This window comes from Apteryx rowi, unplaced genomic scaffold (assembly GCF_003343035.1).
Source record: "Apteryx rowi isolate R43461 unplaced genomic scaffold, aptRow1 scaffold_63, whole genome shotgun sequence".
NCBI lineage: Eukaryota > Metazoa > Chordata > Aves > Apterygiformes > Apterygidae > Apteryx > Apteryx rowi.
This window is the reverse complement of record NW_020450905.1, coordinates 70,142-89,651: the sequence shown is the minus strand read 5'-3', so window position 1 is coordinate 89,651 and position 19,510 is coordinate 70,142. Positions and strand designations below refer to the sequence as shown.

Below are 19,510 nucleotides of genomic sequence, written 5' to 3'. Positions count from 1 at the left end.
TCATTATGGCCCGCAGTGTGGTGCCCTTAAATAGCACCCTTTTTATGTAGGTCTAATTGGCCAATATATAGTAGCTTCTATTGGCTCCTTTTAGTACTCACACAGTACACTGGGCGTGCATGCATATTATTTATCATGTCAAACTCATTTTCTTTTACGCACTATTGTTCCTGCCTTTCTTCTTCTACAGAGTTATTATTCTGTGTGAATTTCCTTTGTAATTAAGTGGCTTGGTTGCAGTTCCAACCTTTAAAATGACAAAGGGAAAACTGAAATAGCTGCCACCTCGGACTGGTTTGCATTCAGCAGAGATGCCTGCCATTTGCTTAGACCAGCAGATGTCAGCCTAAATTGAAAAATGGAAAAGAAATACTGTATCATAATGTTAGCGTCTCACACGCCAGATGGGAGTTTTACACAACATGGCAGGAGCAGTTAGCCAGCAGTGGTTAAAATTCAGTGCTGGAACAAGTACGGTGACACTGCACGCACTGATAGCGTTTTTGGATTATAGAACTTAATTGTATCACAGATCAATGATAGTTTAATTTATGAGGATTGATTTTGTTAATTCAACCAGTTCAAAAGGCACTGTTAAAGCTTCAGTTCATTTAACTGTGTCTGACTTAAGCTTTGCTCGTGCTATCAGAAGATAAATGACTGCGTATAAGCTAACACCATCCCCCTCAACTTGTATATTTATTTCAGCATCTGTCACTTACTGCAAGTTACATTTAAATGCAAAATGTTAGTGGGACAAGATACAATATTAGGCTTTGAATACTTAAGATCCAGTAACAAAAGCATCACATGATCACTTGCACATGCACACTTACTGATCCTGGCATTTTGTTATTGCTGTATCACTCAGCTGAAGCTTCATAGATATTGTTGCATTTACATTGAACGGTACGACAGAACATTCATGAATGGTGTTTCAGAAGAAGATAGAGCGCCCTATTCACACCACGGTTGTGCAGATCACAGCTTACCTTGCTGCCGTTTTGGTGCACTAATCTGACATCCCATACAAGTACACATAACATTAAGTTTCCTGGCTGATGATTTTTCCACAAATCTCCTAGTCCATTGTTTTCTTGAAGGTCCAGAACATAAAGCCATGAAATGAAATTAATCATGAATGAAATTAAAATCTTAATATTTACTTAAAACTAAAAGCCTCCTCTGCATTTCTATCCTTAATTTTTCAGGTAAAAAAATTCTTAAGAGTGAAAATCAGGCAAATAAAATTCCAACCAAARAAAGATTGCTTAAGGTCATGGTTTTTATACAAGTCCAGTGCATTTTTCAGCTCTGACTGGCCAGTTTGGCACAGGTGCTGCTTGGCACCCTATTTACACCCTAAATAAAAAACAATTTCCAGAAACAAGTCAAATCACAGGGAAAGATTAGTTTGGTGGCTTTCAATAGACTGTTTCTCAAGAAAAGCCTTTGTAGGTTCCCCTTAACTTCAAACTGATTCTTGTCTTCCTCTACTTCTTGCTTAACCTGGTAAGATCAGTCAATTTTCTCTCCACTCTTGTGCTGCCTGCGGTAAACCTAAGTACATAGGATGCACCTTGTTGCAGCCTGTGCACTTTATAAAGAGTCCGAGCAGACTTTCATCAGCACATCCAGGCAATCAACACAGGAGTTTTTGCTTCTACTTCAGTCTTTAATCCCAGGGTTATCCTGTATCACTTGCAAAGGAGTTGCAGGAAGGAAGCGTTTGTCTTATGAAACAATAAGAAAAGGAGATGTGTTTTTCTACAGAAAACCAATGAATCGGGAAGCCTTTACCGCATGACAAGCATTATAGCATGAATTGCTAGGAGATGCTGGAAAAGCATAGAAGTTATTTTTCATTAAACAAAGTATCATATCACAGAAGACTAGAAAATGGAAAGCTTTCCTAATATGCATTCCAATTCAACAGCATTGGTCAAAGGGTGGGAAAAAAAATCTTATCCATCACTATTTATTTTGTGTTTGTAATATTAAGGGAAAGTTTTCCTTCCTTCCACCCCTCTCCTGTACTAGCGCCTCAGACTAGCTTTCATTTACATTTTTTGAAATCAATTGAATGGTGCCTGATTTAGGCCATTTGATACTTTAGACACTTTGCTGAGCTCTAAAGAGAACTGCAGAAAAAACTCATTTTGTAGTTGACAGGCATAGCACTGCCAAAAACAAGTTACAAAATTAAGTCAGAGTGAAGAGAGACAGGCAGACAGGGTAAGATTAGCCCATTCTTTCCCTGGAAGTGGGAAATTGCAGGGGAGAAATCTCAGACTATCTGATCCTTTCTGTTTTCCCAGTTTGGATTGAGACACTTGTTTTTCAGAACAGTCTTTGCAGGCCCTATGTTGTTTCATCTTTTTTCAAGTTTAACCTGCAAAGGATATTATTGCCTCGTTCTTTTCTGCCTCCCCCAAGTTTACTTTGTCTCTCCCCATCCTGCTTTGTGTATCACAAGCTATAGTAACCTATCTGTGGAAAAGTAATCAAGCAGTAGCAAGTTGTATTATAGAGTCCTACATATTAGCACAAGGAAGAATTCATCTGGCTTTAAAAAAAATTTTCAGAAAAGTAGGAAGGCATGCTCTGCTCTTCATCAAGAGATTTCAGTTCTTCCCATCATGGCATTAATCTGGCAAACATTTACACAAATGCTTCATTTTGGTCAAACCAGTGCTCTTACTGGGTAAAATAGTACAGCTTAGCTTAAGAACCGCTCAAGTCATATGAAGAATCAGTGATGGATCCTTATTGCCCCTCCCAAAAGGAAGCAAACTAACAGAAAATATAGGAACTACACTAGGGAGCTCAAAGAAAGCTTAGGTTTGCTGGTGAGACTGAATAAAACAAGAGATAAGAGTTACACAGCTACCCTGTGCCTCTATTCCCAACTATAAATGGGGATAATGTAATTCATTACCCCACAGCTTGCAGCGTGATAATTGTTGATTCAAAGTTGCAAATCCCTCAGGTGCTGCAGTAATAGGTAATAGACTACATAGGTATACAGAGTACCTATGGTTACCCGTAACAGCAGGACAAAACTATTGTCTAAGTGTTTCTTCTGTTCTTTGTTCTAGCTTGAGCTCCCGTTAGTCTCATTCCCCATTCCTTCAAAGGACCTGAATCCCAAAGTACGCCTTGAGCCAAGCTTCAGCCTTTTGGAAATCTCCCAGACCGCATGAACGCTAGCAAATGAATCACTGTCTGCAGTGTCTGCTTCCCCTGGTATTCCCTGCTTTTCTTAATCTCACTTTTCCTATATTGCGGCCCCCTCCTTTCCCTCTTTTTCTCGTCTGCTTCAGTATTGCCCACCAAACATTGCTTTGTCTTTCTGGTTTCATATGTTCTCCTCCAGCAGCTCTGCAGTGTTCAGCTTATAACACAGCCACTCTCCTTTCCATATGAGGAGTTTCCCTCAACACTGAGTTCTCACTCCAGTGACACTTTCTTTCATCCTTATAAGGATGCATCTCCCACCTAGGCTTTAAATTTTTATACTTTACATTTTCAGCCTCATTTCTTCCTTTCTCCCTCTCCTGCTTTCATTTTCTGGTTACGTTCCTTGGCTCAGATCCTGCCGTGCAGCCACCTGTTACAAAGCAGAGTGCAGGCATCTCGAGGGAATGGGATGTCATACTCATCCGCTTAATGCTAAGTTAGTGGTGGGCAGGTGGTGTGCAACTCAGCTCTGCATGAACAGAAATGTATTAGGCTGATAGCAGTGTTACAACCATTTAAGGGACACAGATCCTGCAAGAGAGAAATTGAAAATCTGAAACAGAACCACATGGCTACTGCAGGAACATAAGTGAACTCTGACAGTTGTAATTAGTTGCCAGAGCACTCTGAAAATGATTGCTATCCTCAGAATCAAGCTGCTCCTTTCAATCTTAATTGGAAAAACTGTTTTAAATAGTACTGGTATGAAGGAAGAACATACCATACACAGCAGGATGCTTTCCTGTTTTATTAGGTTTTTCTTTAAGTCTTGAATTATTACTCTTCTGTACAGCTGCACAATATAATAATTATCAAATTAGCAACTGTAAAAGCAAAACTCATTCCACATGGTAGAATAAAATGATCATGAAGGCATGTGCCTGACTTTATTGGATTTGGAGGATTTTTGATCTGCAAGAATATCTGGTAATTCATGTAAAACTGGCAACATGAGTAAATTACAATAAGTTCCCAAAGCAAAATTTTGTTATTTTCTGAAAGATTATAGCACTTCAACACTCTGCAATCTTGCAGAGAAATTGGGTTCAGAATTCCTGGTAGAATACAAGAAAACTCTGACTTCAAAATGTGCGATTTAGACATGCAAGCTGCAGGAAGAATTAGTATGTCTTATAATGGAAGAGGGTGCAAAAGGGAGGGAATTTAAGGGTTCCAAATGTTTTCATGAAAGCATTTTTGTACCTGAGTTTGAGCAAAGTCTCTTTGAATTTTAAAAGTGCTTAGCTTCACATATTTTGAGGACTCCAGAGGACATAGTTTCAAGCTAACTTTTTAAAATGCTGTGACAAACATTTCCATTCCCACAAGAAAGTATCAAACATCAAAATGGTTCCCAGAGGGGGAAAACAAGCATTCACTGTGTTTTAAGTTATTTTCACAATCAAAATGTCTAAAACAATATGATATCAGATTAGGAGCTAGCTTCTCTTTAGTTACCCCCACGTGTATCTCCATTGAAATTAGTTTTTATTCTAGGAAGACTGGTTGATAACTTTTTTTTTTTTTGGAAGTTTCTCTCTTGCCTTTGCACTCGGTATTTGCAGAATGATGGTGACAGCTTTTTGCTTCCATGTCAAACCCATAGTCTAGAAACTGTTCTTACTTATACAGCTCTAAAGCCTGGTGTAGGAAAGCACTGGCAAGTCAGATAGAAATTATATGCAGTCACCATGTCAGAAAAGAAATGTACCTTCATAAGTGGGGAAGAGAGAGCAATTCAGGTATAGCTTTGAGGGGAAAGTTACCCTTAAAGGACAGTTWAACTACTTAAGGTACATATGAATCAACTTACTAAGGGCTGAACAAAGCAATATATTTACAGACCAGGCCCTTAACAGGCACATAGAAACTCAGTGGTGTTTTTAAAGTTCATAAACCAAACTGACTCAAAAAATCACATAACAAACTTTTTAAAAACAAATGCAGAATTACACTGAGGTGGTGCAGAAAGATGTCATWCACAAGGTAATTTTTGGTAAAAGACTTCCTAGAAGCAATAGGATTTGAAATTGCATCCCTAGGCAGTTGATAAATAAACCAGTAAGTCATCAGCATAACAATGGTGCTGGAAATTATAGTGTGGGCAGCCTGTTCCTGAAAGAAAGGTAGAAGACCAGAGCAGTATAGATGTAAGAATTGAGCCTTATGAGACTTCACAGCACATCTGGAGTGAACTGACAGGAAAAGTCAACTTAAAAGCACAGAATTGTATGGGATTTACTGAGAGATTGAAATGCTGCAGAAATATTGAACGCTAGAGATGTGAACTCCTCTGATCAGTTCTGCCAGGTCCAAGAGACAAGTCCGACAGTGTTAGCACTTGCAGCATGCTGTTACAAGCGTATGCGTGAACATGATTGGTGCTGTAGCTCTGCAAAGGATAATCATCATGCTGGGGGGGAAAATCAAAGCCCAAACAAAAAATTCTCATTAAAGGTGTTAGCTGGTAAGTACCTTCAGTTGCTATTGTCAGCACTTTCAAAAATTATTGTGGGAGGAAAAGTAGCAAATTAGATGGTGGTGAAAGATTACTCCAAGACAGTACCCTGGACGTCATGTTATTCAATAGCTGAGAAAAAGCAAGAGCTATCCAGTTTACAAAGATGGAAGCAAAACTAGTTATAGATAACATTTCATCCGAAGATCAGACTGATCCATACTAACACTCAATAGTTTAGGAGTAAGTTACCAGAATTCATTAGTTCAGATCACTGTCTTCATAGATAGCAAACAGATATTGCTGTTTGTAGTATGCACATTGGTTGCAGAACACGGGGCTCATGATTATATTTCATAGTGGCCTGAAGTTAGAAAGGTACAAATTACTGGAGATTGGCAAAAAGACTTCTTACTGAAATATGCACCAAAGATAACACTAACTTGAACAGGAACCTGACTCTGTCAATACTGTCAAGCACTTCACATACTTCTAATTTTCTGATACTTCAAATTTCTATATGCCTGCTGTAAATGTTAGTTTTCTTCTGTCAAACATCAGTCTTTTCAAYGTCATTGCAGTAAAGTACCTGCCATGTATGAGTTCTTCTCTATAGTTCTATTTTAAGACAAAGAGCTAAACACATACAGTTCTATATTTATTCATAAGTACCTGCCCATACCCACTGCTGTAACCCACCAAGTTTGAATTTTTAAAGACTTCACCACACTGACTCAGTGTGCAGGAAGAATACCCTTCCCCCTACCTACGTGTTCACTACAGTTAGTGGAACTAAAGACCAACAAAACCAGTCCCCTCCCCACTCTTAACTTCCCTCAATATCTAGTGAACAATTGTTGGACCTTCTTGCTATCATTTTTAAAGTCTAACCTGGGATTTTACTACAAAATGTAATTTCATTTTCTTCACTATTTTTGTAACAGTTACTCCTTTGCTTAAACTCTCAATGGTTCTCGTTTAGATAGAGACTGAATTTTTCATTTTAAGTTATTGCAAAACAGTGTTCAGAATTGTACACAGCTGACATCAGCTATTTGAAATGAAATTGATAATTTCACTTATGACTTTATTTTGATCAGTACTCATAAACTAAGGGAAGCACTGTATTGTACGCATCAATGTACATGTTGGAGTTACATGTTACATGTCTCCTTGTAAGTTATACCTCAGTAATACCCCAATATTCAGTACTGTTAGAGGTAACACAGTAAGAGCCGAGATTGCCCAAGATGCCCTAGTGTCAGCATCTGGAACAGCTTAATCATGTTCCTCCCCATAAGGAAATCTTACACCATTCAAATGGCCTCAGCTTCACTTTCTCCTGTTTCCTTTGATACTTTTGCAAGTTTCAGAAGTCTCATAACTCCTGATCCTGTAGCTAGGTTTTACTTTTAAACGGACAGCAAGATTTTACTTGTAATTATATGCTTTAAATGTAAAACACACTCTACACATCTATAGGCTTTTCATTCATTTTTGRCCCTCAGTGAACAGGAAGTTTTTCTGATCGATACATAAGAGATATATTCAGTTGGGGTGACCATAGGGATTAGCAAAATTGAAAGAAAGAATATAAGCTGGGGATATTTTACAGCTCAGCAGCAATCTGAAACAACAAGTACACTACATTGCAAACAACTTCTAAAGTCAGTTAAGTCTGATTGGTCTCATAAATCAGCTAGAAAGTAAAAAGAAATGCAAGGTATAAGACAGGAAAAACTGAGAAAAGGAAGGGCTGTGACTCAGGCGAGAACTATATCAAAGGGAYGCTAGTGGTGAAAAATCTGGATGCTATGGAGCAGACTAGGTCAGGCTACTCTGACAAAGTACCTTTCAGAAGAAAGGTCATATTCACAAAACCAAAAAATTTTAGTTACTAAATGCACGCTGATATCTGCTATATAAGGAAAAGACAAGATTTGTCAACTTCACTTGGCACAGAACTTCACAGGAGCAATAGTTCAAGCTCTCAGCCTTCACTGAAGTCTGTAGTGGGGCTCTTTATTACCTATGCTGTAGCACTGCATATCCACTGAATAACCTTTATGTTACACGAAAGAAATGAAGCCACAGCAGAAAATCTAATTCACATAACAGAAAACAGAAGTTAGTTTCCTAGACAACAATTCCACAAAGAAAACCTATTTCTATTCCACAGTTATTAAAAATTGCATCCTTTCCATGCAAAGACCACCTTGCTTTACTAGCTTAGACTGCTGCTTCTACTGTCTAAATGCTTCAGCTTCTATATTAAGTAAGTGCATATATACATACACGCACATATATAAAAGACAAGCAAATACATTACTCCAAAATAAATGAAAACAACACTGAAGTAGCAGAATTCCCTCTATAGCATGCAAGCAGCTTACTCCTGGCTTCAAAAAAAAAAACCCAGAAACCCAAAGCACAGGCAAATAGGGAAAAAGTTTTTATTCTGTCTCTGTGCCTTTTGTAGGACAGCACTGTCTCCAGCTGTTCCCACTTTTCCAATTGCTGCTATAGGTGACTCTTTCAGCTTTAGCGAGGAGCCTATAAAAGCCTGCCTGCCAGGTTGGTATCTTGTTTGTTGGTAAGTGCTCTCTGATACAGGTCAAGCTGACTTCAATACCTTAGTTTTCTTTTCTTTTAGATTTCCTGATCCTTGTTTAGGAAGGTATGTGTACTGCTTTTCTTTAAAGCATTTATCTCAGTAGCTTTTCAGATATTTGCTGTATAAGATACATCAATCAAAAAAGAGAATAGAAGTTTGTCTTCTGCTTATCAGATACAAACAGTACCTATATTTTTCCCACTTATTTACATCTCTGTATCTCTCTTTCAAGAATACTTTAAGCACCTGAATTTTCATTAGGTGAAAAGGCCATATGTGCTGGTTAGGTTAAGTCCAGACCTTCATAAACAAGATAAGCATCTGGAAAAACTGAATGGTAGATCTGGATCTGTACTCTCCCACTCTAAAAGGTAGTGGTTCCTCATAGCTGTCATCATATATCTATTTAGCTAACACAAACAAGTCAGCACTGAAAGGGATGAGGTTCTAAATTTTAATCCATCTCCTCTTTCCGTATACCTACATAAAAGCTATTGCCCATTAACGCTTTTTGGCCAAACAGGGTGTGTTTAATATATTACTAACAGCAGTTCTAGGATTTTCCTTTGCTGTTCTCTAAATTCTTAGTGAGATCTTTCTCTTTTTGATGTTAGCATAGTTCCTGTTTTTCCAGAATTAAATGTGTTATGATAGTGTGTATCTACTAACAAGTTACGGTAATGTTCAGCTGCTGGGGACAGGTTAACAGTGATCAACATGCAGATTTCAGCTTAGACCCTAGGAATTTTTAAAGAAAACTGTACTGCAGGTCTACCATGTTTTTCTCAACTGCACCTACATCCTGAGATTTAAAACTGTCTGTTGCTTGTATAAGCAGATAATGACACTTTCTTCGGCAGGCACTAATCATAAACAGGCTTCTCACGTGTGTGTTTTCACTTCAAGATAAAAAGCAATAAGTCTTCCAGCAATGGATTGTTGAACTCTTTGTCCCCTTGCAAGGCAATTTGTAGAGGGGTCAAAAAATTCAGGTAGAGCTGAGGATAATTCACTAAACATGTCCATCATTTTAGTCAGTTTTTTTTTAATTGCTATCATTCTTAACTTTGGCATAAGAAGAAAGGATGCTCTAGCAGCTGTTTAACATCAGATGTGTGATTTCACCTGAGACATCAAGCTTTCATCAAACTAAATCTATGTGGATATGGTATATACTGATTTTCATTTCATAGTGCTTTCAAAAAGCTCTCAATACTTACAAAGAACTTCTGTGCACTTCAGAGTTATCATTTGCACAGTATCTCCCAACTCCCTCAGGTCTGAATAGCAAGCTTTCTGGGAGCAGTTGTATGCCGTTTGTAAACAGCCATGTCCTTGGCTCTGTTTTGTTTGCARCTTGCATTTTCTAAGATAAGAGTACTTCCACAACAAATATTTTTACAAACACTTCAGTTTGTTTATATGAAATAGGAGAATGCAGAAGACAGTTTTCATTTATCAGGCACCACAGTATTCTAAGGGTGGGGAAGTAGGGCAATGAAGTTCATTACAAGTCAGTGTGTTCATCATAACATATCTATATCAACCTTAATATAAGGAAGCAGCTTGCTAATGAAGTTTTTTTTCCAAGCATCCTTTTTGAGACAGGAGTCCCATTTAAAGACAATATTTCTTTATATCTCACTCTTGACACCTGTCCTGCCATTACTGCTATCATACAAGAAGAATGACAATTTGCAAAAAGAAAATGGGAACTAGACTTTTCTTGTACATTTTAAATACAAAGTGGTGATAAATACCTGTATTTCATATTGAAATCTGCTGAAAACATGACTAGGCTAGTAAGATTTACTAAGTACAAAAACTTCCTCCAACATGACTCAAGGAGATTCCTTTCTTCTACTTTTGATAACACTCTAGAATGGGAACAATTTTGTGGGGCTTGTGCCTTTTAACAATAAGCTGAACATATAAAGAGATGTGAATGAAGCGATTTAAAATTGGATGAAGAAACATGCACCTTGTCAACTCCATTGTAATACCTCTGATGGACGAAAATGGTTAATGAAATACATGAAGCTACCAGGCAATACTTCCTGCGATCAGATAGTAGCAGTCAGCGAGAGAATTTTTTTTTTATAAACTCATCTGTGCAATACATGTCCATGTTTATTTTGTGTCATATACAATGTTGTGCTTGTTGTTACAACTTGATAACAAAAACGTATAAATCCACRGCCTTTCTGGGCACATTTTTTCTATATGGTTTCTTCGGGAATGTCAAAAGTGGGTTTTGTTATTGTTGTTCTGTTTTCAGCTCATCTGTTCATCTGTCTGAATTCAGCTGCTAGGAAGATTTACTTTTCCAAATGTCTCAAAGCACTTGATATCCCACCGTCAAAAGTACTTAATCATCAGGTTCCCACAGATTTTGGCAGGGTTTAGCTGCAGTGTTTCTTCTACTAGATGCCTACAGCTCAATGCCTGAGTGCAGAAATAACACCTTTCTTCCTGCTTGTTGCAAATTTAGATGTTCCTATCCCAGAGGAGAAAAAATTGAATGAAAAGAAGAAAACCCATATATGTGAACAGAACGTAATACCCTTAAGTTAGCACCAGTCAGGCATCTGTTAACGGAGGAGTTTGGCATGAGCTGGAAAGAAGCACAGTTGTGCTGGCTGTTCAACTAGAAAAGGGTTGTGAGGAAGAGAAAGTGCTGGTCTCAGCATGAATACTAAGTATATGAGGGGTTAGGGAATGCATTCAGTGATAACCAGGTTGGTGTAGGTGAGGAAATGATAATGCAAAGCTCCAGAGTAAATTGAATGGGCTTGTCAAAGCCAAACCAGATAAAATGTTGCCATGGTTATTGAGTCACCCAAAGAAAGAGAACATTGCTCACGCTAAAGTACAAAGGCTCCAGATAGCTTTGTGGTCCCTTACAAGGGCCGCAGGTAGGGACAAACACTCAGATTTGCTGCCTGGTATCATTAGGGGACACAAATCAGAGAGTAAAAATGAAAGTGGAGGGGTGACAAAGTGCTTTGGGAGCCACCTTTGCTGGATGATTCCTAAAAAAGATCTCGTGGGAGTTCAGACTGATTGATTTATCATTGTCTACTCTGCATAATGGGTAATCTGACTGATTTTATTGATCCTCAGTTATTTTCAATATTGTATGCTTCATTAGTTCAGGTAGCCAATGTACATAGTCCCATGCCTATAAATAAGTTTCTGTAGCCAATGCAAATGTATACTTATGGTGAAAAATCTGCATTTTAGTTTTTAACAGTAGACAAAGCCCAGTCTATTTAGTTTTAATACATTTCAGGAAAAATTATTATGAATTATTGCACAGTATAAATATAACATTGCACAGTTATATTTTTAAAGGATCATTTCTTCTATATTTATTTGAAATAGTATAACAAGAATAAGGAGCAGTCCTGCTCTGCATTAGGGAAATGATTTTCTGTGTGCTCCTCCTACAGACCTGGCTCTAATCAGAATTCTTATTCTATAGCTAATGAATTTAGAGTTATGTGAGAGAAGAAAAAGAGAAAACAGGAAAGAAAATAAATACAATGACCCAGCAAGTATCTGGCTGTTGGGAGAAAAATAATTAGCGCCTATGAAGAGGAGGACCTAGCTTGAAGAATTTAGTAGCAAGGGCAGTAAGGGCAAAGAAAGTCGCATTAAAACAGAGATGCAGTCTCTGGTGGGTCATTTGAATTTCATCTGCAGGGTAATTTTCACGCCATTTAGCCATAGCCACAGCAGGAATAAAGAGGACTAAATGCATTATTAAAATGACAAAGTCATACAAGGAGAGATTGGGGCATGCGGGCATTAGGTTTGATAAAATTCAATGATACGGTAGGCTGTGCTAGTGCCAAATCAAGGATTTCAAGTGTTTACAGAAAGATATGGAATGCCACAGGAGAAGGGTCTGTAGCACACTCATTTAGGGTTCATGGTGTATTGAGAATCCATTAGGTACAAAGAAGAAAGGATTTCTGGCCTCAAAAAACAAAATAACAAAAATATCCCAACCTGTTAATAAGGTTTGCAGTTGACACCGAGTGCGGTGTCTCTGTTTATTTCAGAGAGCTCAATGAAACACAATATTTTTATGACTATTTATGTGCTGTAAGACCCATTAACAACTAGGCTTTTATTCAAAATTTTTGCCTCCCTTGAAATCTCAATAAGCCTTTCAGAACAGAGCATGAATCTCGGTCGTGTAACCAACTGGATGATGTGGGCAAAGAAACGATAAGAAGCTTTCTTTCAGATCACAGGATTCAGAGGAAAAACAAATGCAATTGGACAAATTGGTCTATAGTAGGCTTTATGAGATTCCCTAGTCCAAACAGGCTTCCTTTTCTGCAGCAGGATTAACCCAAGATTAGAGCAGATGCTGATAACGCTGTCTGCCCTCCCTCGGGATTTCCAGCGTTTAAGAGCAGCCTTAATTTTGAGGGTAGGCTATGCAGGATCTTCTGTTGGTGTGGTTGCTGCCACAGGATGCTTTGAGTCACTTCATCTCCCAACAGGCTGAACAACCCCTCGCTCGATTTATGCTGAAGCATACTGTGTAATGTGGGATTTTGATTTCTGTGAATCAAGCCTTTACCACKGAGAGAAACATGCTGATGTGAAGGCAGATTTAATATAACGTAATACTATATCCAGCTGTACAGCCACACCTAATGCTGTCCACTTCGAAGATGATGCATGCTTGCAGGTCTCATTCCACAGACTTCTCTCCATGCCTTGACAGAGCAGCTTTGTATGGTTTGGCCCAGAAAGGTTATTCACGCTCAGCACAAACATAGGAGGCTTTCAAAGGGAAACATCTTGCCTATGTAAGAGAAAAGCCTCCGTTTCAAGCTCAAATTGATGTCCTAAACCACAGGTCATGGTAGGATGCCACTCTCTGAGGCAGAGAGAATAGGGTCAACGCTGTGTGCTTCCTTAGTTCAGGTAGCCAATGTATATTGGCACATGCCCACAGAGCAGCTTCAGAAGCCAACACAAATTATTTTTGTGGTGAAGAACATGCATTTTAATTTTGAATAACAGTGTAGTCTACTTAGTTTTACACAGCTAATGAAAGATGTTGTGGATTATTATACCCAATATACACAGCATGGAAGAATTGTCTTTCAGTCATTTCTTGGACGTTCATCTTCTTACTTAAGATCTGATAAGGTACAATAACAAAGCAATACTGAGAGCAAAGCTGAAGATTCACATATATGTTAAAGAGAAGTTCCTGACAGTGGAAAACAATATAATTCAGAGAGCTTCAAAACATTTTCAGTTTAAGTCGCTACAGTTCACTGGAACATGCTGATTAAGAATAACTGAAGACCTGACCCACCATCCAGCACTGAAAATATTTAATAAAACCAGAATGCAAAAAATTAGAGATCATGAACCACACTGCCTGGTGTTCCTTATGAAAAAATAAGATCCAACTGATTGTAAAATTTGACCAGGCCATCACTCCCTCATCATTTACATTAGTCATAGCATTTGCTGGTATAAGAACATAAAATTCAGTCATCTTATTTTTATCTACAAGGTTAAGCTGCTACCATTTTAGGCATACAGGCATTCATAGCGTGACCTGAAAATGCTGTTTTTATTGGATTGACTCTTGAAAATCATGTCCTGGCTTATGTAGACTGGAGTTCATTTCATCTTGCCGTAGCAGTTAGCAAATATGATGCAGAAACAAACTAGATGATGGATTTATAGAATTCAAAGTTAAAAAGGACTATGATTACCTCATTTAACCTTGTGTACATTATAGGCCAAAATTTACATACTAAAATGTGCATCAAGCCCATATAACCATGTTTGCTCAAAAGCATATCACCTAAAGAAAATCCAGCTTTGTTTTAAATGCTTCAAGCAACAGTCTCCACCAAATCCAYCGTAATGTTTTTCTCATGACTAATTATATTCACTTTAAAAAATGTGCACCTTATTTCTAGTTTGAACTTATCTACATGCAGCTTCAAATACTGCCTCTTATTATGTTTTTTTTCTGCTAGATAAAAAAGCAGTTCACTATCATATTGTTTACATACAAAATTGAGAACCAATTAAACGTTAACGTATCAAGATATTTGTTGAATAATGTGAGGCAAAATAAGAAAAATAGTATTTTTTCCAAAAGGAATATATATATATATATATCTGCCTTGTGTAAGTATATGTTATGCAATGTAAATGCAGAACATAATTAGATTAGTGCTTTCCACTCACACTTGTCCAAGAASGATGCTTATTTTCCCCCCGTCCCTAACCTGTGGACTTTCTTTGTAGATGTGCACATGGTTACATACAAGGAACTTCTTGGAGAATCTGCCCAATAGACACCTGAAACGCCATTGATCTGATTACTTTCAGAAACCTACTGTTGTGAAAGACAGGAAGTATTCAAGGTAAAGACAAATTCATATACCACTTTCTTCATATGATGGTAGCTGTTTACATTTATGAGTGATTTAGGTACGATACAACAAGTAACCACTAAATGTAGTGACTGGTGGATACTTGGCAGGGATAGAGCCAGTTGCCAGTCTAAGCCAGACTTCCTGACCATAATTTAACTCTAATAAAGCATTTCCAGTAGTTATTCTGTCAGTATACTTGTTACTATTAATACTTTCAACCTGAAAAGTGAGTTTGTCTATTCCATCAATGACCAGATAGCCAGAGGCACGTGGACTAAATGATTCAATGGTATATTCAAAAACATAGACCCCAAGATATGGAACATGAAACTTCCCGGTTGCTGGGGCATATGATGCTCCGTAGTTGACATCCAGATTGTTAAATCTGATGGGTCCTGGTGTTGTCATCCCATAGGTATGAGAGGCAAAAAAAGCCACCATCGGCGCGTATCTGTATGATCCTTTTGAAAAATCTGGAAAGGAAAAAAAGAACAATTTCAAATAAGATTCTTGATTTTTCCCTCCTATTCCTCATATTACATTGTAGAAAGGCAACCTGGACTGGCCTGAAGATCAGAARGTGTACAGAGCTTTTCTGAAATCACATTTGCAAGTAGCTTGAGCAACTAAAATGAAAGCTAAATAAATTTTTCTGTATTGTAGAAAAAGTAATTTTCTTCACAATTAGTGCCAGGTATATCCACAAAAGACAGATTTTAGAAACAGCAAGGGAACTTTATGCTTGATTACACTATATTATTGTTAAGAGAACTGGTATTTTTCTTTTCTTTCTCTCCATTCCCCTCCTGCCCCGCTCTGTTCCTACCCCAGGATCTCTTTCACTGTGTCACAAATCTTTATACTGTGTTTGTATGCGTGTGCTGAAGYCAAGAATTTTCCTCACAAATCTTAGACAAATACTGGAGAGGTTTAGCACTCTTGACATTAAATGGGGGAATAAAAGTCTATGTTTTTCTATTACAGTTGAGCATACACACTAAGATCCCTGGCACTGCAAAAATGATTTTATTCACTATTTATATGTTGTCATGAATGAGAATCAGCCAAACAGCTGCTGAAAGCTGCATTAAATTCACATTTCATGTGGCCAGGATGTAAATTATTTATTTGTTTTCCAGAATGAACAAGCATAGTTTCCACATTCCCTCTTTGAAACATCTTTCAAGGGCTGTGTCCTTTTCTGGTGAAAATCAGTGCATGCCTAAAATGACTCCTTGAGGCCATAGTCCCAGATATYACGGCAGCTATTGGTATTTATATTGCTTTTCTTGCAGTGCCGAAGCTAGTATTCCCCAGTGATGTGATTTCATTTCCCCCCCTTGAATTCCATGATGTTGTGTTCAARTATATCTATTGCATACCTTTTCTCAGCAACCCCTGCACAATTCAGCAGGGAGCTTTCTGGCTATTATGGTTGGTCYCAGCCCAATTTAATCCCATCGTTTGGTCATATTAGAGAAAGAGATCATGAGTCACCTGTGGGGATTGATGTCTTCAGCACCAAAGCACAGGACACTACTACTTGAGCTGGCATTCATTAAAGTGAAATGTGAGACCTTTGACCAGCAAATGCTGTCTAATTAGACCCTGGGGCAGAGGCCCATACTGCTAGCATATTGCACTACTAAATTTTTTACTTGCCTACGCTCAGAGAATTGTCATCCACCAACTTCATACTGCAGTTGGCTCCTCCAAAGGGGTGGCGACAAGCACAGATAAAACTCCGTCTGTCATTGATACAGGTTCCTCCATTCTGGCATGGGGAACTGACGCAGGCTGAATACTGTCCTGTGGTAAAGAGGAAGGAAAACCAACAACCTCAGCTGAAATAGCATATACATACCCAAACATTCATTATAGTGACATTCCCCGAGTTTTTAGTACTTTGGAAAACCTCTTTATTGATTCGTAAAGCCAGTGGAAATTCTCTGCAGGCTGCGTGTGAAGGCCAACCTCAGATCCTGTTCAGGTTGTTTTGCCTGGACACAGCATAACCTCAACTAGGATCTGAGATACCCAGAATTACCTACAGATACAGAGTTCTGCTTGTCTCGGAGTGTCTGATACATGTAATAATATGAAAGATATTACACATCCACCTTCTTTGGAGCAGCTTGCTGGACAAACATTACGAGACCCAAAGACTGSGGTATCTGAACAGCTGCAATTGTACAGTCCAAGTGCCCCCTTTCAACAAACAGCAACCTTTGCTCATTTCTTCCCTTCTTTCCTCCTTAATTTAAAAACCTCCCTTGAGTAAAAGTTTAAATCCAGCAGAGTTTGGCTGGTTACAGACAAAGCATTAGGAAATTCTCCTTCTGCTGTTCCCAAGAGGAGTCTTTATCATAATAATCTAAGGCAGGATGGCCCTACAGGTAGTCCTCAGGCCAAATTCTGTTTGGAGGATGCTTATTCCCTTGCAAACAGTGGTGGCTGCTGAGAATCCATCTCTTCTTGTCAAAGCCTGACACAGAAACCTGCAGCCCACCCTGCACCGGCTGCTCACTTCCCTCTTCCAGCTGGTGGCCACACTAGAAGCTGATTTTTTGTGCTGAACATTACACTGCTGGCTTAGCCCACTTCCTCTCTTTGTGTATGATAGCTCTGAGACACCAGAGCAAACCAAGACAAATGTGAAAATCAGGCAGTCCATGACCACGTGGTTAAAGAAACATGCTGAATGAGCTAGCTGATCTTTACCAGAATGGGAACAAGCTGAGAGGCTTGGAGCTGACCATACTACAGGAGCCCTTTTGAAGCAAACAGCAAAACTTGGAAGAGGCAATGCTGTTGTATCCAATTTTATTTCCTTCTTCTGGTGAAAYAAAAGAAATAATTATTTTCCTGCTACTTCAGACAAGCTTGTGTTTTTGCTTGGTTTCCTTGGTGCAAGCATAGAAGGCTGCCCTTGCATGGCAGAGTTAGCTTGGTTTTGGGCGTACCAAAACTCAGCTTTTGTATTGCCAGTGCTGAGGCTAGGCCGTCCTGTCTGTGACATGACTCACCCAGATGTGTTGCAATAACTGGGGGAGAGTGTGGCTACTGGAATTGACAGATCTTCAGTGCTATCCAAACTGCTTCCAGTAAATTGCCTTTACCTACAAATAACTCAATTCTACTACGATTTCTCCTGAGACCACTGTAGAATTTTTACAGAGACTGTAACTCATCCACTCACATTGCAAGCAACACAAGTTATACCRAACAGGTTGATTTACAGAGCACCCTCAGTGAGAATGCCCTTGCCACTCTTCCTGAGTATGTCTCAACTGGCCAAATTATGCCCAGATGGTATAGAGGAATCTGTTAGCGTCGGAGCTCTGAGGCAGTAGCTATGGAGTGCAGTTATATAACATTTTGTTACAACAGTTTTGGGAGGAAAAACATTCAGGCTACAATAAAAATTAAATATTGCTATGAAAAAAAACTGAATATCAAGCATACACAAGTCATCTATAGATTTAGACATTACTCTCAGGACATGAAGTTGTACATTTTTCCCTTTTTCTTGCTTTAGTCAAATACAAGTCAGACATTTTAGAAAATGAGCTTTTCCATTGCCAGGATCTACCAACAGAGATCTAGAAAGAGAATCCCAGAGTAGAAATAAGACATAGTCCTATGACGGTATAAATCTAAAATTGGTAGGTGGGAGTCTCATAAAAGGATCTGCTTATTGCTAGGGAAGTGCTGAACTCCATCTTCACACAGATACTTCAGTAATGCCCATAGTTATCTCTAGATTCCAGGCCAACCATTATGTAGACATTAAGGAAAACTATTCCTGTGAGAAATTTTAGTTCAGTGAGCAGAAAGCTACAGCACATTGTATAATGCTACTTGAATTTGGACTGGTGGAGCATATGGACTTAAACACAAAACAGTATTTTTTTTTCCACAGAAAATGTTGTCCATCCAGTAATGCCTGAAACAAGCAATTCAGAATTGCCATGACCAGGGTCACAGCACAGGCAACTGGACATGAGGACATTATGTGTTTCTCCCCAGATAACAGTTTTGCCTGTAGACTTAATTGAAGTTATTTTTCACTCATGTTTATCACACATCCACAACTGCTGAGAAGTTGTGTGAAAGGAAAGCAGGAAATAAGCAAAACAGTTGATTGTGCTGACTATATCATATTCCCAAAATACCATAGCTCTGTGTAAGAACACATATCACCCTCTCTGTTAATTGGCCTCTGCTYATCACAAACAAGTATATCCAAGAAACACGAAAAGATCACAAAAAAGGAAATCACAGTGAGATTAAGACTTATGTTTTAACAGTCTGCTGAGGGATGGTTTTACATGAATTTAATCTCAGAGTTAAATCAAATTCAGGCATAGCTTTACTTAGGATAAATTAACTGTAATGAATCAGTAATGCTTAACAACAGTTAGGAGTCTACTCCACTTTCTATAAACTAGAAAAAGCTGTGAGGAGGCTGAGTCAAGCTAGGATTTTTGGAATAAGGCAAATACCCTAGAACTCCGCCGAGTAGGTGATATCTCTATGTCTTTTCCATGTGGTCTTACAACAGCACGTTCCTGTTGTAGTTTCTGACCCAGTTTGCTCCCCACTCTCCCCGCAGCCGTTTTTCCTTTTCTTCTTCCTTGTTGACAGGCATCCTGAGACAGTATGTCCACGCTACAGATATTCTTTGGTTGGGGTAAAGATGCCAAGAGCCTCAGATTAGAAATAGGTTTCCAGCTATAGTGCATACTCTATTTTTACTTAAGCGTT

The 19,510-nt window shown here is 38.6% G+C and overlaps 1 protein-coding gene across 1 annotated transcript in view; it reads right to left on the bottom strand.

The window, feature by feature from the left end:
• Nucleotides 1–14,794: 14,794 nt before the first annotated feature.
• Nucleotides 14,795–19,510, bottom strand: part of MMRN1 (multimerin 1) — a 45,904-nt gene continuing 41,188 nt past the window's right edge. The window contains exons 7-8 of the mRNA XM_026084205.1: nucleotides 16,406–16,552; nucleotides 14,795–15,216 (exon numbers count right to left, since the gene is read on the bottom strand). Of these exons, the coding sequence (XP_025939990.1) occupies nucleotides 14,795–15,216; nucleotides 16,406–16,552 (569 nt within the window). The remainder of the gene's footprint in view (nucleotides 15,217–16,405; nucleotides 16,553–19,510) is intronic.